At 36.5% G+C, this 27,463-nt stretch overlaps 1 protein-coding gene across 6 annotated transcripts; it reads right to left on the reverse strand.

Moving 5' to 3' along the window:
• Positions 1–469: 469 nt before the first annotated feature.
• Positions 470–26,735, reverse strand: letm1 (leucine zipper-EF-hand containing transmembrane protein 1). 6 transcript variants are annotated; one of them, XM_059566393.1, is made up of 16 exons: positions 26,387–26,735; positions 17,953–18,010; positions 16,985–17,462; positions 7,883–8,026; positions 7,585–7,722; positions 7,207–7,410; positions 5,675–5,794; positions 5,458–5,589; positions 5,157–5,321; positions 4,940–5,065; positions 3,885–3,917; positions 2,828–2,962; positions 2,555–2,748; positions 2,305–2,337; positions 1,668–1,806; positions 470–1,555 (listed from the first exon to the last, which is right to left on the reverse strand). In XM_059566393.1, exons 1-16 carry the CDS (start codon positions 26,463–26,465, stop codon positions 1,403–1,405), a joined length of 2,331 nt encoding a protein of 776 aa, XP_059422376.1. In that variant the 5' UTR covers positions 26,466–26,735; the 3' UTR covers positions 470–1,402. The 6 variants fall into 6 exon arrangements, with proteins under 6 accessions (XP_059422376.1, XP_059422375.1, XP_059422378.1 ...); XM_059566392.1 differs by having other exon boundaries at positions 16,985–17,465; positions 26,387–26,734; XM_059566395.1 differs by lacking the exon at positions 2,305–2,337 and having other exon boundaries at positions 16,985–17,465; positions 26,387–26,730.
• Positions 26,736–27,463: the final 728 nt, after the last annotated feature.

Here is a 27,463-nt window from a genome sequence, read left to right on the forward strand (position 1 = left end):
ACGAGACAAACTGCTGCCGCTATCTCCATGTAAGGAGAGAGGGATGATCCAGGTCACATAAAGACTGTAGGCTGAGCTGTACCCGGATTCTGTCTGCACTGACCTCCATCTTTTCCCTTTTAGGTTCCCAGCACATACAGACATCCACAGACACACTTCATCTATCATTAGCCCAAGCTAGCTAACAGAGACGGATATTTACTGCTAGTAAACAACGCAAATACTAGCAATGATGTACAGCTATATTATCTCAAGTTAATCCCTTGAGTTTACTTTGGACAAGGGATTTTGATTACTGAAGGCCACAATGTAAATGTGATGCTGAAATCAATACAAGATAGGAGCCAAATAAATAAAATTTGTCTCAGCCACCATCTTCAAGTCCGTGCAGAAGCTTCTGCCCTGAAAAAAGCTCAAGTGCTGAAGGAATACGTCCCAATACTACTTCAGACTTTTGCTGTGATACAAAGCCGCAGTGCTTGGTGGCTCGTACATGTATGAATGAAGCATAAGATCTGCAACACAGCTTCTTTGGTTATTGAATAGACTTGAGAGTGATATCAACATCTTCTGAGTGAAATTCAAGAATCTCAAAGATTTAACTGAAAAATAAAACTGCAACAGAATAAAACTGGACGAGTAGTGGAATGATGGTGACAGGTGATGTGATGTGCAAAGAGAGGAGATGTCCTCAGATCACAGGAAATTACATCACCGCCAGGGTGTTAAATTATGAGAAAAAAGATGGTAAATTTTTGCATCTTACAGCTGAAGTTGTGTAACATTTCTGTTACACAAAGATAGTTCCACCCCAAACTTATGCAATTGGTTGCGCTGATGTTATAATGACCAGCTTAACAAAGCAGCTCAAACAAACAGTCCGTTTTGTGCCAGAAATGACACATTTCACCTTTAAGAGGGTCTTTTTGAGAATAAATTAACAAATTTTCTTTCGGTGCCTCACACATGACTAATAAATGATATGATGGCCATGAATTAAGAATTCGTTCACACATCTTAATTCGTTCTTTCTTAGTTAAATTGTACTATTTAGCTCCCTCCTTCTAATTTAGTTAAACTTGGGGATTACTTACCTAAATCAAAAGGAACACATTTTGAAATCGTGGCCATGATTTCTATTGTTTTCTTTATGTCATGTGTAGGGCTCCGTATTGCATCACTTTTGTAATGTTATTAATAAATAAACATCTTAATTCATTAATTATACAAGTCTTCCTTGAACAAAGCAAAGTTAGTTATTTGTTCTAAATATACACACACATGAATCAATATGGGACATCAGCACTGTTTTCAGTCTCACTCTGTAGCTTCTTAACACATATTAATGAACCTGAAAATCTTCAAAAGCTTCAGGATCTTTTCCATTCCCTACATGGAAAGTCTAGTTTTGGATTTTAGCTGCCTGCTCCTTCTCAACCTTCTCTTTGGCTTTCTCTTTCTCCAACAGCTTCTCCTCCTTCTGCAGCATCACCATGATCTCTGCCACCTGGTTGGTGGAGATATCGATGTCCTCCTTATCGATCAGCTCTACCACCTACCACACAAACACAGACATCAGATAAACGTCAACATCAAAATCAAATGCTGACAGGAACAAAACAGTAAAAGAAAATCAATGAGGGACCAAAGAAGTCCCATCTTGTTACCTTTAAGACGTCATCAATGTCTATCTTGCCATCTTTGTTTTCATCGAGTGCATCTGCGATGCTGAGCAGCTTGTGTTCAGGGATGTTCTGGATCTGCTTCATGACTCCAATGAGCTCGTTGATGCTTATCAGGTTCTCCCTGTAGAACAGGAACAGACTTGATACTTGATAACACAAAGAGTAAGATGGTGGAGGGCGAGGAAGTTCACAGATCAACCAATCGCATGCCAAGACAGCCGTGCAGGGTTCCCAGAAGAGATTTTGGAGTCATTAATGAGAAAAGTATTCAATAATCTTTAACAATTTATGACTAAATCATACAAGTCTTATTTGCAGAATACAAAAATCAAGGCCTTAAAATAAGGGATCCATCGAATATTTGCAGCACTGAGAACAAGATTTCACAGCACAATCCTAATCACACAACTGATTAAATCCACAATAACCAGCATTAAAGAAATGGCAAGCAGACTGCTGATGGATTAAAATATTAAATAAAAATAAATAAATAAATAAACACTTCATACCCCCTCATACCTATTTGGTTAAAAAAATATGGTGTTTAGTCCATATTTTTAAGTTAATGTTTTTGATGATGAAAAACAAAAGAAAGGCGATATGTCTCTCCTGTCCTTACCTTGGCAAGTCACTATGTTTCTCAAAGAACAATCTAAAAAGAACAAAAAAAAAGGTTTTTAATTGGACTGGGAACCCTTTTCTTTTGGATCGCGTGCGCAACCTGCTGTTAGGTTGTTCGTCCACCCCCATTTTACAACACCCAGTGTTGACTGCAATATCCCATCATGCAAAACTGATGACACACACAGAAACCACCATCAACATCCAACCCAATTCCATACAAACTCATGCAAATCAAGGACTCTTACCCAATTGGTGGTGTGGTCTCACTGTCCATCTGTCCATCTAGCACAATCTTGTCCTTCTCCAGCTCAGTGATGATCTTATCCATTCTGCTAATCATGCGGTTGACCCGCTTCGACAGAAGTTGGCTTGCTTTAGACTCCTCCACCACTTTCTCCTGTCCTGTTCTGGACAGCTCTCGCTTGATCTCCTCTAGGTCCTGTACAGAAAAAGTGGATATCACATGTTTAAATGCTTAGAACAGAAATGAAAATGGCCCGTTGGTTTATGGTACACACCTCACTGTACTCCTGCACGTCATCCTTCAGGTCCTCCAGCTCCTCTTTCTCTTTGGTGAGGAGATTCTTCTGCTCCTTCAGTTTGGTGCAGGCGTCACTCAGCATGTCAATCTCTTCCTTCGTGATCTCCTCCCCCTGAAAAGATGACACACAGTGTCCATCAACACTCTCTCTAGGGAACACGCACAACAGTGTTGGGGAACCTTTGAATCAGTGGTAGACTTGACATTTTGGTGCAGGTTAGGTGCAAGCTTTGGAAATTGGACAAAATCGAACATTTAATTATGGAAATATGCACAAAATGGATGAACATTACCTACTTAAATCAGCTTAAGTTATTTTTCCAAATAAAATAACTTAATAATATCATTGATTACAAAGTCTTGTCACTGTTTGATGACTCCTCTTTACTACCTAATGTTCAAGGTACTCATGATTTAAAGTAGTTAAACTACAGTTAAGATAAATTCTCAGCTTGCTCTGTTGCAAGATGACACAATGTAACGAAACCGGCAATGTAATGCTTTGTCAAGCTACATCTTTTTGTCCTGATGCTAGTGTATAAGTTACTCCCCAACTCTGATGCAGAGAGATAAAGAGGTTGCTCTTTTATAAGAGGATCAGTCAGAGGAAAGGAAGGTATTCAATTACAGAAAGGTCACTAAAGCCAACTGAAACACATTGCAGGGCTAATTCAGTGGGTCTCGGAGCAACATTAGCATTTGCTGCATATTTCATTTGCAATGCGCTACAGACACATACTCAAAGGAATAGAGTGTTGGGGTGAAGAGGAAAGGAGGATGCAGGTATAACCACACAAAAAGCTTCTGCTCTTTCGAATCACTGTATTAACTCAATATTATGTACATATGACTCCGTAATTATCTTGTGCCTGTTATGCTAAAAATTAAGAAGCCTTACAAGAGTCTAAGTCTAACCCTAGTTGAAAAGTTCTGATGATGAAACTGTAAATGTGGGAAAAGCACACAGTAAAGTGACTGGGAGAGCAGAGCATCAGTGTGGTGATCTCCAGATGGAGAGCAGTTCAGCATCTAACCTGAATGCGCAGATACCTCTGCCACTGCTCGAACTGAAGAAATACACACGCAGAATGATACACAACACAAAAAAAGAGAAAGAGCAGTTCCCGTGACATGACTGCACAAGATCCTGTTCTACAACACAATCAAGTTAGAGAAGTGAATTAGCTGGACTGTTTTTATTGAATGATTTCAGCTAAAGAAAGTTAAACTTATTCTGATATTTTATGTATTAACAAGTATATCAACACATTCAACAGCATTGGATGTTTCAGATGTTTTCCCAATTCAAGCAGAATGGGCCTATACTTTCATGTTTATAGCCATGACAGAAAATAAGGGTTATAAGACACCGTATAATAGCTTTCATTAACAAATACCATTTTATAACACTTGACCAATTATCAGTAATATACACTACTGTTTCAAAAGTTTGGGATCAGTACGATTTTTTTAAATTGCTTTTAACTGCTCTTACACTCACCAAGGTTGCCTTTATTTGATCAAAAACACAGTAATAAAAGTAATATTGTGAAAGATTATTCCAGTTTACACTAACTGTTTTCTATTTTATATATTTAGAAATGTAATTTATTTCTCATTCTAATTTGCAGGTTTGGTGCTCAAGAAACATTTCTTAATACCAATGAATACAAAGTTCAAAAGAACAGCACTTTTTGAGCATTATAAATGGCGTTGTCTCTTTTGGTTTAATGCATCATTTCTGAACAACAGAAATATTAATAAAAAATATTTAAAAACCTACTGACCCCACTGATTAAAAATATTCTTCAAAAGTGGTTTCATACATCTTCAGAGTTCATTTACATTTAAGTGAAAAACTTTCTCTTGTGAAAGTTCTCTTGAGTGACTGAGTGTGTGTGTGAGTGTGTGACTGAGTGAGAGAGAGAGAGTGAGTGAGTGAGTGAGTGAGTGAGTGAGTGAGTGAGTGAGTGAGTGAGTGAGTGAGTGAGTGAGTGAGTGAGTGAGTGAGAGAGAGAGAGAGAGAGAGAGTGAGTGAGTGAGTGAGTGAGTGAGTGAGTGAGTGAGTGAGAGAGAGAGATCGTCTTACCTTAATGCCCTCCAGCACTGGTGCAGTATCTCGTAGTGATTCTGAATGGATAGCCACGTCTACACTGGAGAGAGCATGCTCTGCATCTACCCGTCGTTCTGCTTCCATCTCCACCACCTCAGCCTCCTGGAAACACACATAAAACCTTCCATGAATATTTCAACTACACTACAGATATGACGCAGGAATTCCTGTCAGACTGAAAGTGACTAATGACCCGTGCGGCCTGCTCCTTCTCTGCAGCATCCGCCAGTCTCTCCAGCTCCCGCTCTCTGTTTTCCTGCTGGATAGCTGCCTCTTCCTGTAGCGTGGCCTCCAGCTTGGTTTTGTTATCGACTTTAGAGAAGTCCAGCTCTGCCACCTTCACCTGCGCCTCTTTAGTCTGTGAATGCACAAACAAACAACACACTGTCATTACACAAATCAGAAGCACTTGCTACATGTATACAACCATACAGTTTTTAATGAAATTACTATACATATAATTGTAAATATAAAATACATTCTGCAGTACATACCACAATCTCTGGCAGGTTCTGTAGTGTGGTTTTGAGCTGGTCCGCAGGGGACAGCGTGTCTGGCAGGAACATAGCTCGGGACAGCAGCAGCAGAGATGTGGGGATGTGCTGATTGAGGTGAAGCTCCAACCACTGACATGATCAGAAGTGTGAAATACATGATGAGAAGACATATTATTAGGAAGTAATCATTGTAGAGGAGAAAAGCATGTGTTACCTGTTTAAGCTGCTCTCTGAGTCTCTCCTCCGTCACGCCCAGAGCTCTCATCCCTCTCACACGACATGCTGCCTGCAGCTCATTCACATTCAGACTGTCCACTCCTTCCTCTGCTATCAGCTGTCAAATCACACACACAGATGCAAAGACATCAGTTAGGAATCATCAATTCATGAAATTCACAGAAATTCAATTAATAGAAATTCATATAGAAATTCATGATAATTGTAATTTGCACTGAATTCTAATGCACTAAATACATAATGACATAAGACATTTTACTATTTTTTTTTTAAGTGTAACAGCTGTGGTGACTATAAATTTATGTTGAATAAATATAACTACGTACAATACCATTCATTTTAATCAGCAAGTATGCATTAAATTGATCAAAAGGGACAGTAAAGACATTTATAATGCCACAAAAGGTTTCCATTTCAAATAGATGCTGTTCTAAAAATTAAAACACACAACTGTTTTCAATATTGATCATAAATATCATAACTCTGCATATGAGAATGATTTCTGAAGGATCAAGAGGCACTGAAGACTGGAGTAATGACTGCTGAAAATTCAGCACAGTAATAAATAATATATATATTATTAATATATGAAATACATATACAATATATACATTTTACTATACAATTTATACATATGTTATCATTTTAATATATAAAGATATATTATATATTTACATGCCCTCTAGAAGCTTGTTTTATTGTGCCACCCTAAAGAGGCACAAAATCACTTTCACTGACTTTTACATTTAACGTATCCTCCCGGTGGAATGAGCTGCCCAACTCTAAAACTCCAACTCTAACTCTAAAAAAATTCTAAAAACACATCTCTTCCATCTTTACTTGACCCTTTAACTCTCACTCTCTATTCTAATTCTATTCTTTAAAAAAAAGGAGCCTTTTAGACTTACTAACTACTTATTTTCTTTAAAAAAAGAGGAAAAAAGCACTAACTTCTCTATTCTATCTATTTGTTTCCTTTTTATTTATTATACAATAAACAAAAAGCAAAAAAGGCCTCTAACACCATCTTGCTCTATTCTTTTTCTATTCTATCGGTTTTCTTTTTATTTATCATATAATAATAAAATTTAAAAAAACTTGTTACATGTTAGGCTAACCGAGGCTTGTCATAGCACTTGTATATCATTGCTCTTTTGTTGATTTTGATTGCTTCCATTATCCTCATTTGTAAGTTGCATTGGATAAAAGTGTCTGCTAAATGACTAAATGTAAAGAAGATTTAACTTATTCAAATATAGTTTTTTTTTTTATTTTAATAATATCATAAAATAATAAATTATATAGTAATATAATATTTTATTATTAACATACTATAATATATACAGTACATATACACATCTATTATTTCCTCAAATATATGTGGACTTGCTGAGCATAGATACTTCTTTCAAAACAATTTTCAAAATTGGAATATTAAACTAAAAACTGCATATTGTGATGTGCAAATGCAAAAAACACAATCTCGTTTGAGTAAAGACAAGTTCTAACCTTGTCGTCTGCACGGATGGCTCTGAGTTTCATGATAAGCTGAAAGCGCAAGAAATTGTTGGTGCCGATGGACTGCAGCTCCAGAAGCTTGCACAGAGCCACCAGCTGCGGCCGTGTCAGGTTATCTAAGGTCAGTTCATCTTCAAACAGCTTAGAGAAACGTATGATCTGCTCATTACTGGGTCTTTCTCCCGAGTCACGGATCTGAGAGAGAAGAGGAAGGGGAAGCGAGAGAAAGCTCTCATGCATGGTGCTTATGAGTAAGCATTCGTAAGCATCACCACATGGGGGCAATACAGCCCTGTGTTTTGATCACTTGGACAGCAGTAGTGTTGTTTTTTTCAGGATGAGTTCTGAACAAGTGTGACTATGATTTACCTTCTGAAAGAAAGTGGAGAACTCCTCAGTAACGTTGCCTTTGGCTGCTTTGTTTCTTAGTGCAATCTCCTCAATTGTGTCCTGCAAGAACTTGGCCATCTCTAACTTCACTCTCAGCTCCTTCTTTAGTCTTTCCTCCTGCAAAACACAAAGTGTGTGTGTGTGAGAGAGAGAGAGAGATGATATGAGGTCAAATAGGTTTGGTACAAGTATTGTATAAGTAGATGCATAAGATGTGTTACTAGGACAGAAATACCATTAAGGTCTTTGCAGATTAAAACTCAAAAGGTCAGCTTACCTTTTTGGACTGTGTCTCAAAGGTGGACGGCAACATGTTAGGGAAAAGTTTCAGTGCAACAGGAAGCAGAAACTCCATAAATGGAACGATGATAAAGACCAGAAAGGGCAGAAGCCGGAAGACATCTGCACACGTCCTCAGGAACTGCAATTAACATGACATAGGCAGTGACGTCAGCAGATTACTGCTTTGGTGATGAAATGCAAGTATTGATCAGTGGTGGAAATCTAATTTCTAGAACTAAAAATGAAGTACAACCCCTGAAATCCAGGTCATGAAGTGCTAAGAACCGACTCTACAGAGTATTCTGGTCTGTCAGGACTACATAAGAGAGTAAAATTAGAGCTCAAATCCAGCCGAGAGGTGAAAAGAGTCAAGAGTCAAGGTTCTTTCTAAAACTTTTCCTATCTACTGTTTGGGTAAAGAACCTCATATCCTGTTCCTATTTCAGCCCAAAATCAAAAGCTTATTTTGCCTAAAATTTTTTGTTTAAATTTGATTGTCTACATTGCAAAAACAACAACTCATTATTGTCATGCAAAAGTTAAATTATGAAGCACTTGTACATTATGTTTGATAAACTGCATTAAATGTATGATTTTTTTAAACAATAATATAATTATTTACAATTCTTATTTTTTACATAAATGAGAACAAGGATCACCAGAAAAATAATAGGATTTACAAAAAAAATATTGTTAAAAATAATAATATTAATCCTAACTTCAATTGTGTTTATTTATTTATTTATGTCAAATTTAACCTATATGCTTTTATGTATGATTCACTCCTCCTGTAAAGTAAAAATAACATAATTAAAGTTATTTAAAAAAGGACTGCTCAGGTATAATACATCATCAGGTAAAATACAATAAAACAAATCCAAATAAATAAATAAAAATGAAAAATGAAAAAAGTAAGTGAGCAGAGACTCACTATGAGACTAAGTCAAGCCATCAGTGCATCCACTCCACATGGCAAAAACTGACTTTCTGAATCACCCCATATCTAATATATAGTTGATGAAACATCATGAATTCAGAAAGAGAGGTTAGATAACAAAGGGGCTTCAGCTTTATAAGAGGGGTCCCTTCTCCCCTTATTCCACCTGTGTGCCAGCGGTCCTATAGGGAAGAATTTAAACCAGGCAGGCCTGAAAAGAGCCTTTGTGTTTGGCCTATTGACATGTAGAGAGATAGAGAAAGCACGAGGGGGAGAAAGGAGGAAAACGGGGAGGCCTGGAGGGGGAAATATTCAGGGACGAGTGAGTGGGATGGAGAGTGAAGGCATTCCAAAGGAAGTGGCCGGGAGAGAGCAGGACAGAGGGCTTGGGAAGGGGGTTGATGACTGACATCAAAAGCTAAAGGAACCCACGCTGTGTGAGGCCAGCTGTGAATAGGCAGGATTAAGGATGGAGTAGGTCAGAAGAATAGCGAGAGTGAGGTGAGACAGATGCTAGCTGAGGCAGAGGCATTAGCATGCCTCGCAATGCTAATGTTGACAGAGCTCACAACATAAAGAAATCCTCAGTAAGCTCTTGATACCTAACCATGACTACCCAAACATGAGTGCTAGACAAACTGTAGACATTTTTGGACAAAATGCTGTGGGGAATAAATCTCCCATTAATTATAGTATTTATCTTAATAGGCAATATACAATTAATAATAAAATAGTAATTCTTTTTTTTTTATATATATATTTTAACTTAGTAGTGGCATCAATTATAATAATAATAATTCTATTTTATGGTCATACACATATATAGTCTAATATAATTTTTGACAGAAGACTATAAACTGTGCAGACCTACAAACAAGTTCATAAATTAGAAAACCAAATTTTAAGGTTGTGTTTCTATCTCTGTTGCTCCATGTATCTGTCACCAGGGTAAAACCAAACATCACTCTTCTCAGTACTATTGCCATGACTTTGGAGAAATGATAGGAGTAATGTAGAGGATAATGTTGGGCATTAATATCCTAGCAACCCAAGGACGGACGGTTCATTCTGAGAGAGTGACAGAGTGACCTGTGACACAAAGCCTGAGAAATTTCCAGTACGTACTGACTTAGAACTCAATGGAGGCCTCCAACGATTATAGATTATATGCGTCACTAAAGTGTCACTTTACAACAGGCTGGGTCACGCAACTGTCTGAGAATTTGAGGTTTGGAAAGTATTAACACTGTGCTAATAGAGACAATCATGTAATACACTGTGTGATAGCTGCAATCTGCTGTGTATATAATACAGAAGAGCAATAACCTTGTATTTACACTACCAAGTTTGGGGTCGCTAATATATTGTAATTCTTTTAAAGTCTCTTATGCTCACCAAGGCAGCATTTATTGGAAAAATACAATGCATCGGTCATATACTGAAAAATTATTACAATTTAATGTAGTTTATATATATATATATATATATATATATATATATATATATATATATATATATATATATATATATATATATATAAGTTATTCCTATGAAGTTAAAGCTGAATTTTTAGCATCATTACTCCAGTCTTCAGTGCCACATGATCTTTCAGAAATCATTTTAATATGCTGATTTGCATATTATGAAAAATTTCTTACAATTAATGCTGAAAACGTTTTTTGGGGGGATTCTTTGATTAATAGAAAGTTTTTTTTTTTAAATCAGCATTTATTTGAAATACAAATATTTAAAAAAAAAAAATTTAAATAACAAAATTGTATAATATAAGTAAACTTAAAACATTTTAATGTTAGTTGATAACTGGATTTTGAAAGTACCTCTTACAACAAAAAGTGAGCTTTGTTGCTATCTGTGGGGAAAAACAAACCAAACTTCTTGGTGGTTTCTTACTGAAGTCAAAATGTTTTGATGTAGGTCTGTTTTTTTCACCAATTTATTGTTCGCCAAAAAAAATTAGTTCAATCACTTAATGAAGGCAATATAAAGCTAATGCACTAGACCCCAACTAACCTATCTTTTACTTCTGTCCTAAGGACAACATTTCTCAGCTGGACATCACTTTACATTAGGGAGGGGCGTTTTCCGCGAATATCACATTTGAATATTTAAGCTCAGAAAAAAACGAACATTCGAATATTTGTTTATTTAAATTAGGTTTAATAAGACGGACGTTATTTTTCAGCAACATTTATTGTTTCCGTCATTTTTGAAAAAGCTTACACACAATAAGCTTGAACATTACACATCGTGTTTTGTAGCTGAAAACTACGGAGCCCGGGACGTCACCTGTAGGAGAAAAAAAAATCAATCCGTGGCGACGGTTTTGCAATCCGTCCCCTCAATTTATAAACCGTACTCACGAATTCATAAACTGTTCCCTCTGTTTAACAAATCATGCCCACGGATTAACAAACCGTGCCCACGTATTTCCAATCCGTGCGCTCAGATTTTGTAAACCGTACCCTCGGTTTTTGAATCCGTACCAACGAATTCATAATCCGTGTGCACGCTTTCGCAATCCGTTCCCTCGGATTTGTAAACCATACTCACGGATTCATGCAGCAAGCTCCTACATGTTAACATACAGTTTTACAGAATATTATTATGTAGAATAGGTTTACAACAAAGTGTCTTAAATTATTCTCTATCAAATCTAGTACGAGGTGGAATACAAAGATTTAATAAGAAAGATGTGCATTAAAATCTTGTTCAATTGGTGATAATCTTATAACAGCACTTGATTATTATTGTACAATAAACCTGGCATTGTGACTGACTCTGGAGTAATTTTTGTAAGTTGTTTTGGATAAAAGATTCTTATGCATAACCTGTATAATAATATATAATAATAATAAATATAAAAATAAAGTTCTTTTTATAATTTTAATTTCTAGGCTAAATAAATGAGTACAAGACAGTAAAAATGTTTGTCATAAAATAATTCATGAATTGCTTTATTTTTAAATAACCTTTGACAGTTTTGGAAATGCTTGTGTACAATTCTTTCTTAACATGAAGACTTATTTTTGTGATTTTATTATACTAAGCTCCACCCACCCCACCCGCCGGAGTTAGATGCATGTTTCACTGTTAATGTTATTATTACATAATTAGGCCAAAAATAACATTGCATTCAGTTAGAGAGAAAAGGAATGGAAACATAACCGGCATATTATTTGTTTTGTATTGCTTTTTACCCTTATTTTCTTCTTCTTTTTAGCATTTATTTTTTTGGCCATAAAACACAGGCGGCTGTGTCTTATCCTATTGGTGATTAATGTTAAATAAACGCTAAAAAGAAGACTATTTTGTGAATGCTGATCGTGGACTCATTGGATACTATGAAAAATAGTGTTAAACAGAGGGAACAGTTTATGAATTCGTGAGTACGGTTTATAAACTGAGGGGACGGATTGCAAAACCGTCGCCATGGATTGATTTTTGTTTCTCCTAAAGGTGACGTGCAGGGCTCCGTAGAAAACCTTTAACAATGCATGCAAACAAACAAAAGTACAGATTAAAAGCAAAAAAAAAAAAGTGAACAAAGAAAAAACGTTAAGCAGCCTGCAGCAGTTAAGCTATTGTACAGAATGCTTACACTTAACTTTGAAACTGTCAGCAAATCTTTTTTGCATTTTTTTCTATTGTTTTACATGTTCTTGTTAAGAAACACGGGCATGTAAACATGATCGGGGGAAAGTCGGCTCCTTAGTCTGTTAACTATAAGGCCGGCCCAGAGAAAACACGCTCTGACGGCACAGACGTTGGCGGGAATGACAAATAATGGTGTGCTAAGCGAATACGTTTTGTGAAGCGCTTCGTGTTTTCGTTTCACCACTGAATGGGATCCTCATCTGGTGGAATACATGGCTCCAGCAAGAACTGTTCCCACTCGTCTCGGCTGGACTCTCTGTAATCATCGCTGAAGAATTGGCTCAGCCTTTTCCGACGAGAGCATTGCATCCTCTTCATCGTTGGCGGCAGCGGCTGCATCCGCACCACTCGCATCAAGAAAAATTTTCTGATAATGTTCAAAAAAGTTTTTTTTTCTTACTTCTCTCATTTTTTCATCGAGAAACCTGAGATGTTTGTGCCGAGGGTCTAGGGCAGACGCGAGAAGAGGAATTTTCATTGCATTCTCCAAGTTAGCGGTGTTTATTCGTTGCTTGAGAGATGCCGCTACAATGTTCTTGAATTCGGTCACTTTCTGTGATTCTCCACGGCATATTTGAAGTACTGTAAAAGACCACAGTTCTTATTCATTCAATAATTATTTTTTGCTTGCATACATCTTCAAATATGCCGTGGAGAATCACAGAAAGTGACCGAATTAGGTTTTATTGTGGACTTTTTTTTCTTTCTTTTTTTTATGGCAAGCAAAAATATAGCGAAATTCGAATATCATTTTTATTTATCGAATAATTAGAGCAGAACGAATATTTAAATGTTTGACTATCCGTGCACACCCCTACTTTACATGAGTCAGCCTGGGCTAATGGCCAACTACAGGGCCTTTCGCACCGCAGGAACCATTTCATAGAACCAGAACTAATTGTGAAACTACCCACTTATTGGTGTTTTCACACCACCAGAACTGGGTGCTATTTTAGTACCGGACTGCCTTTTTCGAGAACCAAATTAGCTCCTACTCCAGAGCAGGGTCTAACCAGTATAACTGGTACTACCTGTGACATAAGTATACAGTGATTGGCCAAACGCATATGAAAACACCCTCACCCGCCATGATTTCAAACACTGTGTAAACATTGTCAACTTATTTTGCAAGTATGGAGAACAGCGATAGATGAACGGACGCTGAAGTGCAGGCACTTGTAGCAAATGTAGCACTGCCAGTTGTTGTTGTAGATTCTTAGTCTTCCTTTCTGTTCTTTCAATCACTTTATGTCCATTATTGTGAAAACCGCCAGACACAACAAAAATCCTCCATCCTACTGTTGTTAATGTTGTTCTTCTGTTTTCTTTTTTTAACGCTGCGCACAAATGGACTTTGATCAATTCCTAATACACACCGTTGGTGCAAACGCAACCCTTTAAATGGTACTGGGAAATAGTTTGTGCAAAATCGTCCCAGTACTTTAGCACTGTACATTTAGTTCTGGAACTAAAGCAGTGCGAAAGCCTCTAATGTGTCAATGTGAGCCATACTGATCTGTCAATCATTAAACTACAGGATAGAGAAGGAAAGAGAACAGAATAGGAAGACCACTGATTGAACATTGATTGAAAGAGTTAATGAGATAAAACTCCAGAACTTTTTGGTCATGTATTTTTCTTCTGATCTCAAAATTACAAAAGCAGAGCACTTCAAACTGTGCTATTCTAAGGATGTATTCGTGTATTAGTGTAGATGCAAACCTAATAAAAAAATGCTAAGATTTTTTTGTATTGTGCTGAAATTTGAATATTAAAATTTAAATTGCGATTATAGAAAATGAATGAATGAATGGGATTTAATATTGAATGGAATTAAATATTGAATGATAAATATCAAATGATTGAATGGGCCCATACAAAAATTTAATTTTATATAAAAGAGTTGTTAAAATGGACTTAATGGATTTTTTTATCATAAAGGCCTCAGGAATCCCATGTGAGCTAGTTAAAGTGTCTTGGGTCTCCCTGGACTGGATTTGCAGGGTAATCTTTAATGGCTGTTCCATGAAGACTCAGCATGGCACTAATTTAAATCATTAGGCTACAGAAGAGATCCAGTCAGACTTTATAGGACTAGGATTAAACTACGGAAGAATGCTAACCACCCATCCCAAATCCTACTATGCACGACTTAATTACATTACACTGGGTTAAATCCATAGGTAAATGACAGCCATAAGCAATGACTGCTCAACTGACAACCCCAGAGCAGTACAATGTCAATGTCAAAAATTAACTATATGTAAAGACCCAAGTATTCAAGCTATTTATGGGTGTGTGGGAGGATTTACTGCAAATACTAACATTTTGTAAATCTACTTACATAGTATTGCAATAAAAGGACAAAGGTGTCTGCGGTCTACTTTATTATTACCAAATCTCAGTGCAATCCTGTTGTCATTGACTCTTTAAGATAAGGTTATTAGGTGGTCTCAGCATTGAGGGACGTACACACTGACAACGATTTAACATGCAACAAATTTGAGCAGAGTTCAACTTTTGTTTAAACACTGGCAATTCTAATCTGACTGGCAACTTCAGGAGTCAGGGTACAGTTATTTATCATAAACTAATCAGAACAGGAATACTGATTGGAAAGGTTCAATCGTATCAAAACTCAAGTCATCCAATGGCTATCCCTCAGACATTGCAGAACAGTGTTTTTCACACTCCTGATGCCAAGTACACCTATGAAACCAAAATAGTAAAACACATTAACGCAATAAGGTCTGTTTGTGCTCAACTTTGCCAAAGCAAATATTACCTATTAAAGCCACAGCAGAACTGTTGTGTGTCTCCAAGCCACACAATTTCTGAATGAATCCGCATTTTGAATGAATCGGGTAAACCAATAATTCAATGGCCCATTCAAAAAGAGAGCCATTTACTTCACTTCTGAATGAATCAGCTGTTTGAACGAATCAAAATAATGAATGAATGATTCAATGAATTTGAATTAGATCCCTTGTTAGATTAATCACCACATTAACTAGTTTTACATGGACATCAAAAATCGAATTATTTACCTTATTCTAAATAAAACATTATTGTTATTAAGGTGTTTACATGAGTTGCTTTTAATTTATTCCTTTCACATTCCTGTTTTACATGTTATAGTACACAGATCGATTAATGGCACGTCATTACATCCCCAGACGATGCCACCGGACGTCCCCTACACAGTTTCACATATGAACATATAGGGCCCTATTTTAATAATCTAAGCGCATAGTCTAAAATGCAAAATAGGGTTGTGCCGATAGACGAAAGTATCGTCTATCGACGATAGTCAGAGATATCGACATAAGCAGATTTCTCTGTCAATAATAAAGATGATATTAGGCTCATTCTCCTATTAATGTATTATATTATAATAATAATAACTATTATTATTTTTAATAGGCAGCCTATTATAATTAGGCTATCAAACTGCCCAGCTATTTAATTTCAGCACCGCATTTCACACACACACATGCACCGCGCACGCGAGCGCAGGAGGATTAGAGCTTGTAATCGCTGAAATTTTAACGCTTTGACTCGGATAAATTGTTAAATCAATGAAATGAAACAGATAGAAAACGAGGAGTTAAGTGTCCCACACATTTAATGGCTGGTACATGCAACGCGCTGTTCTCATTCATTAGAGATTAACGCTTTCTTGCCGTTACAAATACAGTAAAGACAAAATAATAACAAGGCGGCAGAGCGAACTTATCAGCCATGGTGGTCATCACGTAGTCCTTATCTTAAAGACTGATCACTTAACTTATAACACACACTATGTGATGATGATGTAGAAGGACTATGTGAGAACCACTATGGATGATAAATTCGCTCTGCCGCCTTGTTATTATTTTCATGCACTCTGCACTATAATGTGATGCATGCAAAATACAGAGTTTTGGCCGTTACAAAGTCTCCATCCACAAACAGGCGTACATCGTCTGCAGATGTAAGGTATTTCATTGCACTTTAACAAGTAATCTGAACGGCCTGTATATATGCAATATTTTAAACGAACCCTCACTAACTACAGTTTAAAGCCGCAGATATGTCAGAATGCATTTGATTGTTGTTTCTGTGGCGGTGCATTGGTCTCGTCATGAGGCGCGCGGTCCGGAGCGCTGTATGACTGATGCAGCAGTTCAATTAAACTTTACTCAAAATATATGAACTTAACCATTTTGAATACTTTATATTTAAAGTGTTCGTTTATGTCCAATATTAGTGTTGGACTTTAAATGAAATCTACTATTGATTTTCACCGTTGACATTTAGACTGATTACTTCCGTGCACAGATGCGGCAGATTTGTCACAGGACGCGTGATATGACATGATAGATTCTTAATCAGAGTATTGTCTAAATCATGTTAAAATCTGAATATTGTTGTCCATGTAAATGCACTGATTGTTTAAGAGAAAAATAATAATAATAAAAATCACTTGACAGCCCTAGCGTTTACCTGTCTCCTCTCTCGGCGTGACAGAATGTGTCCATTCAGCACCCTCCAGAGCATCCGTACCGTAATAGTCGTATCCATCCATAGTAGGCGGAACCCGTGATAGTAATGCTTCACCTCATCAATCACACGTTGACGTATTGTCCGTCTCACAGGTTCGGCATCTACCGTCGGGCTGTACACTGGTCCACCCTCCTCAAGCTTTATATTCCGATCCTTTAGTGAACGTAAAGAACGTTCTACCTTCGAATCATCATGGAGACGGCCTGTAGTATGTAGCCATCGGACTGGCGTGTTCTGTGGCCAGGCTAGAGTACTGGGGTTCATGGAGTGGGTGTGGATAGGCAGGGCAGGGTCAGGTACTAAGATGGCACAGTACAGACGAGGTGATCCGGACAAGCGGCGCTGAAGTGCTGATGAATTGTCAAGGTACAGGACAGATGCTGCATGAGGCCAGACACTGCCTCCAAGAACACCAGAACTGCTGAAAAACAGACGTCATGCATCAGCCTAAACAATCTTTAAATAAAGATCCAATTTAAAAGAATAAAAAAAAAAGACAGCATTGTGAAAGTAAGTCTCTTATGCTCACCCAGGCTGCATCAATTTGATCAAAAATACAGTAAAACAGTAGTATTGTGAAATATTATTACAATCTAATATAACTGTTTTCTATTTTAATATATTATAAAATTTAAATTAAACGAAATTGTGATGGGAAAGCTGAATTTTCAGTAGCCATTAATAATAGTCAGAAATCATTCTAATATGCTGATTTGATGATCAAGTAACATTTCTTATTATAATCAATGTTGAAAAAATTGTGATATAGTTAATTTGTTTAGTTAGATTTGGATGGGAGTATTAACTCCCACAGTATGTATGAATTGTACTTTTCTCCAAATAGATTCAGATAAAATGAGAAATCATGTCACTGACCCAGATACAATTAAATTTTCAGTTCCATTTACCTGTTTGTGGCCAACCGCAGTGCAGTGCAGTTAAAGCATGTGCTTTCTGATAACTTTCCTGAAAGAGATTCAGAGTAAAGAAAATATAACATTAGATAACATACAGCACACTTGAGACCACCACGAAGAAGGATGGACCAACAGAGTAATGCAATATAGCTCCAGGAACACCATGTGCAGACATCTGTGCATGATTGAAAAAAAATGTAAAAAAAGAAAACATGATATGATATAACATAAGGGGTCATGGAGAGTGCTACAGGCTCGAGGCCAGCACAGGATCACGGAAAAGGACAGAGAAAATACCTGATCCCATGCCAGTGTTGCATACAAAGACAGGGCAACATATAAATCACTGCCAAGAGAACTGACACACAAATGAAGGTGTGTAAGATCCCAGCAATGTTGAATAAGTTACTCTAAAAAAGTAATTAATTACAAGTAGTTACTAATTACATCTTCAACAGTGTAATTAGATTACTGTACAAATTACTCTCTCCAAAAGGTATTTAATGATACAAGGTAGTTAATAATACAAGGATAGACATGAAACAGTTCTTTTAATTCTTTCCAGTAACTTCTAAAATTATTCTGGTCAGACTTTAGAGTAGGGTCCAATTCTCACTAACTAATTATTCACTAGGATGTTTGACTCAATATAATCCTTATTACTGTTTATTAGTACTTAGTAAAGTAGTTGTTAAATTTATGAATTGGGTAGGATAAGGATTTAGAATAAGGTCTTGGAGATTAAGATATCAATATGTTATTTTTAACTAATAATAAACAGCCAAAGTCCCAGTAAGATTCGTGCTAATAAACAACAAATTAATAGTGAGAATTGGACACTGAACACTGAACTGTTACCAATATTCTTATTCACTTATTAAACTATTTAAAGTGAGAAGGATACATAAATAGCATGCATTTTAAGGTTAGACTTTACATTTTTATGTTAATTCCAATATTGCATTGTGTATAAATATTCTAAAATCAACACAGTATTAAGTTTAATTGCATAAGAAGTAACTGTAATTAAATTACTTTATATTTTCAAGGGAAAAGTAATTAAACAGTTATTAATTACTTGGTAATTAAACAGTAATTAATTACTTGGTAATTAAACAGTAATTAATTACTTGGTAATTAAACAGTAATTAATTACTTGGTAATTAGTTACACCCAACACTTGGTCAGATGTATCAGACTATATCAGAAACTTGGCAATGGAGGCATTTATGCATATGGAGGAGTCCAAAACACTTTCAACTTTTCACCAACAAACTTTAATTCAAGGCTTTTCTAGCTTTTTGATGCCAAGAAAGAATCCTTCAGCTCAATTTATTCCATAATTTTATTATATTCAAGACAATCTTATAAACAGAACATAATTAACAATGTTTCCCAAATTAAAATAATTAGCTTTTCTTTTATTATTAGGATAAAGCCAGTTTATGGTTCTATAAAGTTAATGGTGTATCTAATATCTATAAACACATTTTATTCACAAAACTAAGCTTTTTTTCTCAGTCTTTAGAACTTTAGACAGAATTTAAAACAAATGCTCACAACTAATTACAGGTTAATCAGTGTTTTGAAAGTACTGTAGAATTAAAATATAATAATTTGGTAAAGGTAAAAAAAAATGAAAGTAATGAGTACATGATAACAGATGTTTCATTTTGGGCGACCTATCTCTTTAAGAGAATGTTAACTTTGACAGTCCGAAAAATAAATTTTCTAAAAGCTTTTTCTCATGCTCAAGTTTTTGAAAACCCCCTTTTTAGAGCTCTTGCTTAATTAAACCCCCTAAATATGACTTAATACCTAAAAACACAATACAATTTTTACATGGAGTGGAGTTAGGAAGCAATATGCAACTAATGCAATCATCTAATGCTGTTATGTCACGGAACATGCCACCACATAATACATTACTAATGTCAAGTTGAAACTGTACCTGCCTACATGCTTAAACAAATGCTTGAATATGACTCATTCCTTTATCCACCTAGTCAAAGCATTTTGTCATGTACAATGCACATTGGCACATATTGAATCTGGCTGCATGCTATTTACTTTGGTGTTTGTGGATCGGTTATGACACAACCTCCATACAGGTTACATCAGGACACAGACCTCACACAAAAACACTGCAATTGAAGCAGTGAAGAGTTTACATTGCTCACATTTTTTACACGGATGGATGAAACATTAGCATTCCCAGTGGATCTTCCCCCTCTCAGGTATATGACTAATTACAACTACTGCTTATGTTAAACTACAGTTAAATAAGACCACCCACTGCAGCTGTCTGTCAGATGTTCAAGCATAATATTTCACCGGTAATAATGGCCCTCACAAGCACTCTCCACATCTGCGGCAACAAACTCAGATACACAAGGATGTCTTACTCACAGTAAAGTTAGCTACAGCTCTTCAGGAGCAAGAACAGGGTAAAAATCCCAGTTCCAAGAAACCACCAGACTTGAAGTGAATCGGCTGTTGAAATGGATCACTTGAAACCAATAACATATCTTCTGATTTTTGGTATTTTCTGCACTGATCTTGGGTTAGTATCTACAGAATTGTTTTTAACACTGTAAAAATGTCCTAAACACAGGGTTGAACGTGCTATATTTTCTGTTGACCGTTAATTAAACAGTGTAATCAAATTCATTTTTAAGCCACTGTTCCTTTTCAACAAATAACCCACTGTAAACCATATTTCTGCTTGTTCAACAGGACAATCAAAAGATGAATTATGTACTTTTTTGTTGTTGTTTAAATCATAAAACATTTTATCCTGTCACAGTTTTAATAGCAGAGACGACATTTTACAAAGCTCTTGATTTTTTGAGTTTCTGAATCAGGGTCTATTCTAGGCATGCGAATTAGGCACCTCCAATTATAGGGGGCGCCAATGAGCATCCCTATCCTATGTTAACGTAATAACACCGCATTTTTAGCGACAAAAAAAAAGGTAACATTTAAGCAGCTGAATATAACCATTAGAATTCCCATTAGAATGTTTTTACATTTTAACAGTTTAACCATTATTTAGTGTATACTAAAATAATGTATTTTTTAAAATGATTGTAGCATCACAATAATGAAAGTGTTTGGTGCGCTAACGTAACCAAATTAAACCATTTAAATAATCATGTCATTATCCTAATCAAAATCATACAACACCAATATGGATTTTCCTATAGGGCACCAAAATAGACGGAAATGTCCGCATTCCGAATAGTTGTCCAACACGTGTTGCACCAGGTTTGATTTCTATGATGCAAAATAGCAGTACTTCTTGTGTGTCTCAAAGTGTGATGTGTTAAGTTTAAAGCAGAAGTGAAAATTAGATTTGAACGATCTCTTTAACTAAGAAAAGTAAAGGAGTGGACTATAAATGCAGGATATCCTTAAATGTAACTTCAGGAAACTCCCTTATCTGGAGTAAGCCAGTAAAGCTATTCTCACCCATTCTGACTGTATCTCACACATGCACTTAAGCCCACAGTTTCCCTTTCCATGAAATACAGCAATCCATCAAACATGACTTTCTCCTGAACCATTTCCCTCTCCAGTACACTATGCAATCTCTGAATTACATACACTTACGGTCTCGTGATTCTCTGATTTATCCACTCAGAGACAATAGGAAGAGGCCTGACTCCATAATTAATCCATTCTCATCCCACCTCCCTTCAGTACTATGGTTTATGACCTTAGCTCCAATGCCCAGGTGAAGCCTAATCTGGGTAATGCTTGCCATAATGTTTGCAACACATGTAAGACCCTTGGCCCAGTGCAGTCTAATCCTATTGATGCCAGGATGTTCGTATGTAAAGATAAACACTTTCTACTTTCGCTCTCTATATTTAGCTCTGTAGGATTTCTGGACTCACATCTCGAGGTCAGTCTACGGCTGGTAGATGGCCTTTTTTGTGTTTGCGAATAGAATCCAAAGCTCTCTGAACAGAATATAAGAGGATGCACTCTTCAAAATAAAGGTTCCAAAAGGGAGATTTTAAGGCAAATGCCATACAATCAGCATTTTTAGTTCTCTAAAAAAATAAAACCTTCAGAAACTTTTTCCACTATAAAGAACCATCTGCAATGGAAATGGAATGGTTTTATGGATTCCAAATGTTATTCATGGAACCATATAGGCCGATAAAGAACCTTTATTTTTTAAGAATGTAGAATTTATAAATATATAAATGTATACATTTAAAATAAACAGCCTGCGTAAAATGATGAAATGTTAAAAGAACCTGAACTTTCATGGGTGTTGTCTAAGCTCCTTGAAGGGTGGTGGAAAAAACTAACACAACTTTGTGGTCACAAATCTTTTCTGTTTTAGGATGCAATGTAAAGTACTCAAGAGCACCAGTTTCAAGGTGTGTCCAGGAGAGAAATGAACTAAGAGACATCACATGAGGGTGGGCCCAACAAATGTTTTACTCCACATGCTGCTTCAGATTTCTTCTAAGTAACTGTAATTATTTAATATAATGCTTGGGAGTAGGTGGTTTAAAGGTACAGGTCAGGATGTACTGTAGTTTTGACAAAATTAAAATTGTTTTATAGTAATGTGCTGAGTCAACTACAAGTAAGCAAGCAAGCAATTCATAGACTGACTTTCCTAAACACTTCAATGCTTTCTCAACATCGCAGTGTTTGTAAAAGCAATTCAACCAAGACGTTCAATAATATAATCCATTCTCAATCATTGCTGTAAGTGCCATGTGACTTGGAGCCACAGGAAAATTTAATTTTTATATGCTGACTGGCTGAAGAACACACTACAGGCCTAAACCCTTTACTAGAGATGCCAAAAGGCAATAGACAAATTTTATATCTAATACTACTTAATTGTAACTACACACATTTTGACCCTTTTGGTCAGGCATGTCATGTTCTGGGGAAATATAAAAAAACATAATAATAAAAAAAGTTCATGCAAGGCTCATGGGGCTGTCTATTCCTTATGAAACATTACGATTATTGAACGATTATTTTGTTTTTGGTTTTTCTTTTGATATTTGATTAACATTAATGACAGGCAGCGCGTTTATTAGGCTGTTGTCTCTTTAAGCAAAAATACTGTACATGTGTGTTTTCTTTCTCATCTGTTTATGTTCACGTAAGACAAAAACGGCTGTGTTTATGATGATATACTGATGTAGTTTTCTGTATTGTAGTTTCGACTCGGAACAACCTTTTCTACAGTTAAAATACACAGAACAGTCCGAGAATGGACACAAACCGGGAAACCGCAGAGCGACCGCCGACCGCTGCTCTCTATGCACGCGCTTGTGCTTCATGTGCGCTGCACACAAACATGTTATGATAAGTTTTGAGATTCTAAGCTACTTTAGTGATAAATCACAGGACAGCGCTGACAGCTAGTTTCTGTGTTCCTATGTGCGCGCGATCTTCACAGCTACTGTTTATATGAGTGTTCGTGCCACAATGCAGCTGCGCGAACATGGTAGCTCGATATAAGAATACACATCCGTTCATCTAATCGCTTGAATGTCCAAACCATAAAACAAATACAACTGACAAAGTTTAGTGAAGACGCAAGGCTCACCGCTCACACCGCTTTTCTTTTATGCCACTGACTGGAGAGCAGTCATGTGGCTACACACGCGCTAGGATGCTTTTAAGGGGGAAGTGTTAACAGGATTAAAAAAACGAGTTAACCGAAATGGGAAAATTACGGTTTTGATTGTTTTTCGATTAATCGTCCAGCCCTACTTCTCACTGATAGTTTCTGACTCCGTCAGCATTCAGGCAGCAGTCTTATCAGAGGTAGCACTCCCTCTGAGAGAGAGATAGCACAGCCGGAGTGAAACTAAGTCTACAAAGTCCCTCAGATGTATGCATTTATGTAAACAAGCTTTGTTTAACTGATTCCCTGATCTCCATATATAATATGACGGTCAACTCCAATCAAAATACACACAGGAAAAACCTTTTGGCTTCATTACAAAAGTTCAACAGGTGCCATTTGTCTTTAAAAAAACAACAGAACCACACAAACTCTGACTGCTATTGGCAGGACACATCAAGCGTCATTCTCTCTCATGTTAGTTGCCTGTGCCAAGTCACAGTCTGTGCTGGTCTAATTTAACCAGCTTGGTAAAAGCCTGTGGATTTAGCTAGTGTCCTGATAAGAAAACCCCATGTCTGGCAAGTGACAATGTAGGTTAAGACTTCACTGCATATTTCTCAGCAAACTCTTCTTTGAATATTTTTGTGCATGTAGTGTCAGTGTCAACAGCTCACAAATTCAGTCATCTGAATAATCATTTAGTTTGTTAAGTCAGTGTTGTCATGCTCATAAGACTAAATGTAATGAAAGCTATTCATGGTAGCATGTGTTCACCTTACAATGCATATACTGATCGGACCTCTAATTTACAGTCTGTCAAGCAGAGCTGCGGTTAATCATTTGCCAGACCACACCCTTCAGACTATAGCTTCAAGAAAGAAAGTCCACAAATGGGAGTTACTGGGGTTTCTCAGGAAGCACTTCAAGTATATTTTGAAATCAATTAGAGATTGTGGCAGCAATGTTGTGGTTGAGAAAGTAGACAAATGGTTTATTTTATTTAGACAAGTTATAAGGCCATCGCCGCTTGCTACAGTTTAAAGGTCCAGATATTTGTGGGTTTTATAACCATTTACTTGTGCTGTGTAATTTCCTTTATTTACTTAAAAAAATCTGTGAACAATGTATGACTGAATTTTTTTTCCTATTATTACTTAAATGTATTAAGTTATCATGGTTGCACTGAACAGTTTGATAAGCTTTGAACTGTAATTTTTAATTCTTGTAAATATTAAAATTGGTTAGATTAATATATATGAAATATGTATAATGGTAATGGAAATATGGAAATAATGGAATCTTTAAAATTTGTTTACAACACACAATGTTGCAGTATGGTTCAATTTCATTAAAAAATCAGATATAATGCTTGGTATTCATTTTGAATGTTTCTGTCTATGAAGAAAGAAAATTGAATGGCGTGCTCGAGGCAAAAACACACAAGACATTATGAGGTTTGTTCATGAAAGAATTTATTTCTCAAGGACTGACTTATGTTTTTATATTCACTGACTGACACCTCTCCATTTTGCTCTCCTGTTTAAGAAACTTAATATGTTTTCAAGTACACTCAAGTCCTGAGCAAAACAAGGTCTGTTGTAAAATGTACTTGACAGTACACTCCACACAATTTTTTTTTTAAATAAACAACTGCTTCAAATTTTGCACTTTCACTATGGGTATGTGTAATACACACTGCCGAGCAAAATATCCACATATCATTTAGGATGGACATTCATACTTTACATACATACATACATATATACATAAACACACACACACACACACACACACATTTAATATTTCTATATATAAATACACGTTATCATGCTTTTCTAAGACAGGTAAATAAAGAAGCAGCCATTACTGTCCTCAGACAACCTGCAGTACACACAAGGCTATGAGCTTCTGTTCTTCAGCCTGGGCAAACCATGACGCACTAAAAGGATAAATTACATAAAGATTATGGCTATTCAAAACATAAGAAACGCGTGAGTCAATTTTAAAACTTTCCTCTACACCTCTACATTTCTTTCGCTACACCTGCTGCTGCTGTTCATCCCTGGAATTCAGCTTAAAAGAAGCGCTCCATAATTAAACAAAACGCAAACGTTTCTTCAAAAGTGTGGAAACGACTCGCGTGTTGACCATAACAATTAGCTGTCAAACCAACCAGCGCTAAACAACAGTTACAGCACTATTATTTTCCAGAACTGACTTCACTTACAGTAACAGAGCGTGATGACACAAAAGCATAAGCACGTGTGACACGGACACGCGCGCGGTTACACTGTACTGGACGCAGCCCTCACACATTTAGCACATGAAAACGTTTAAGTCTAGGTTCTAGCTTATTATGACTGATTCAATCTGGGAGTCTGTACAGATAGCTTGTTAGCTAATCATTTAAGCCTCTCATTTCACAAGTCGTTCAATAATCTCGTGGACCAGGTTTGCGAGCTAAGTGGCTAGGTCGTGAACTCTAGTGTCTCTTTCCATAATACATTTGAAGTAACGTTACACATGACAGGTCTGAACATGTCCGGTTTGAATAACACAGCAAAACGAATCAATGGAATATTAAATTCAAAATTAAAGGCCTTGTGGGTTTTGCTACATAAATAAAACTGGTCACAGTACGGCTAACGTTATATCAGTACAATGAATGTACCGCATTTTGACACTTCATAGGACTAGCTGGTAGTTTAAAGAGGTACACCAAGGCAGAGGGAATTACGATATTAACCATTCAAATCGTAGTACTAATCACATAATAATATATCTCCTGTAATAAACAATGAATAGTATTACCTTTTCTGAATTCTTTCTGTAATGACCTAGATGTTTTCAGTAAATGAGTCCGAGATCTGGTGAGCAAAATCGATGCCATTCTGTTCCCGTCTGTGTGGATGAAAATGCGTCAAACGTTAATGTAAGATTTACAGTAACGCTGAGTGGACGTAAAGAGGTAATACACTGACGGTTTATCAGCTATCCACAGAAATCATAGTCCCGAGCTCATGCCCTTGTACCCTCCTCGGTGATTCAAGCGATGAGTTTGCAAGCGTTCGCCATCTGCTTCCGTCTTCCTGTGGTTGAGCTCAGCCGCCAGGGGGCGTGCTGCACCGGCTGCGATGAAGGTCACGGCGTCAGGCCTTCATTCATAGCGATTGATACATTTTCTACTAGAAACCGAAATGAAAAAATATACATAATAAACTGCGTTTGAAACATTTTAATTGTTTGTGAACCCTGGCCAGTGAGATGTATATTGAGGCCACTGTTCTCAGATCTCCGTATAAAAGCTAGCAAACTGGTATATTAAAATATGCTCAAATGTCTATATAAGCTTTTCATCCCTTCCCAGGGGGGATAACTGCGTGCTTCACTTGTCTATTTATTGTAGCATGGTGTACATAAAACATGCCATTTGCTACAATTGAGTTGTGCTGTTTTAAAACAATGAAATGTTTCAAATACAATTTACTATCTAAATCAATAATAAAAAAATATTTTGGAAATAATACCAAATAAAGAATAAACGCAACCAATGTATGTAAGCGCCTTAATAAATCAACAAAACAAACGCTCGTAACAAGAGGACATGGCAACACAGTCTGGCGCGCTTATTTTCTGGTTGCCAGACACTCTTGCTTGAGGGCAAATTGTGACTACACGCCCAAAGCATATTAACTGGAGAAATTAAAAATACATTTAAAACGAAAATTACACATTTCAGTATTGGCTTATGGTAAAGCAAAAATTCCAACTAATGAATTCCAAAATGTTGTCGTTATTTTTATACAATGACGTAAAATGTAAAACTCAGCATTCGCCTCATTTTCTGTATAACTGGCAACAAGATAACGAATTCCCTCCCTCTTGAAT

Source organism: Carassius carassius, chromosome 14 (genome assembly GCF_963082965.1).
Source record: "Carassius carassius chromosome 14, fCarCar2.1, whole genome shotgun sequence".
NCBI lineage: Eukaryota > Metazoa > Chordata > Actinopteri > Cypriniformes > Cyprinidae > Carassius > Carassius carassius.

Coding starts and splice junctions, on each gene's coding strand:
- letm1 (XM_059566392.1), bottom strand. CDS start 26,465: ATGGCATCGATTTTGCTCACCAGATCTCGGACTCATTTACTGAAAACA. Junction 5,795..7,206: donor CCATCCGTGCAGACGACAAG/GTTAGAACTTGT, acceptor GTGATTTGACAG/CTGATAGCAGAGGAAGGAGT. Junction 1,556..1,667: donor ACATTGATGACGTCTTAAAG/GTAACAAGATGG, acceptor TTTGTGTGGTAG/GTGGTAGAGCTGATCGATAA.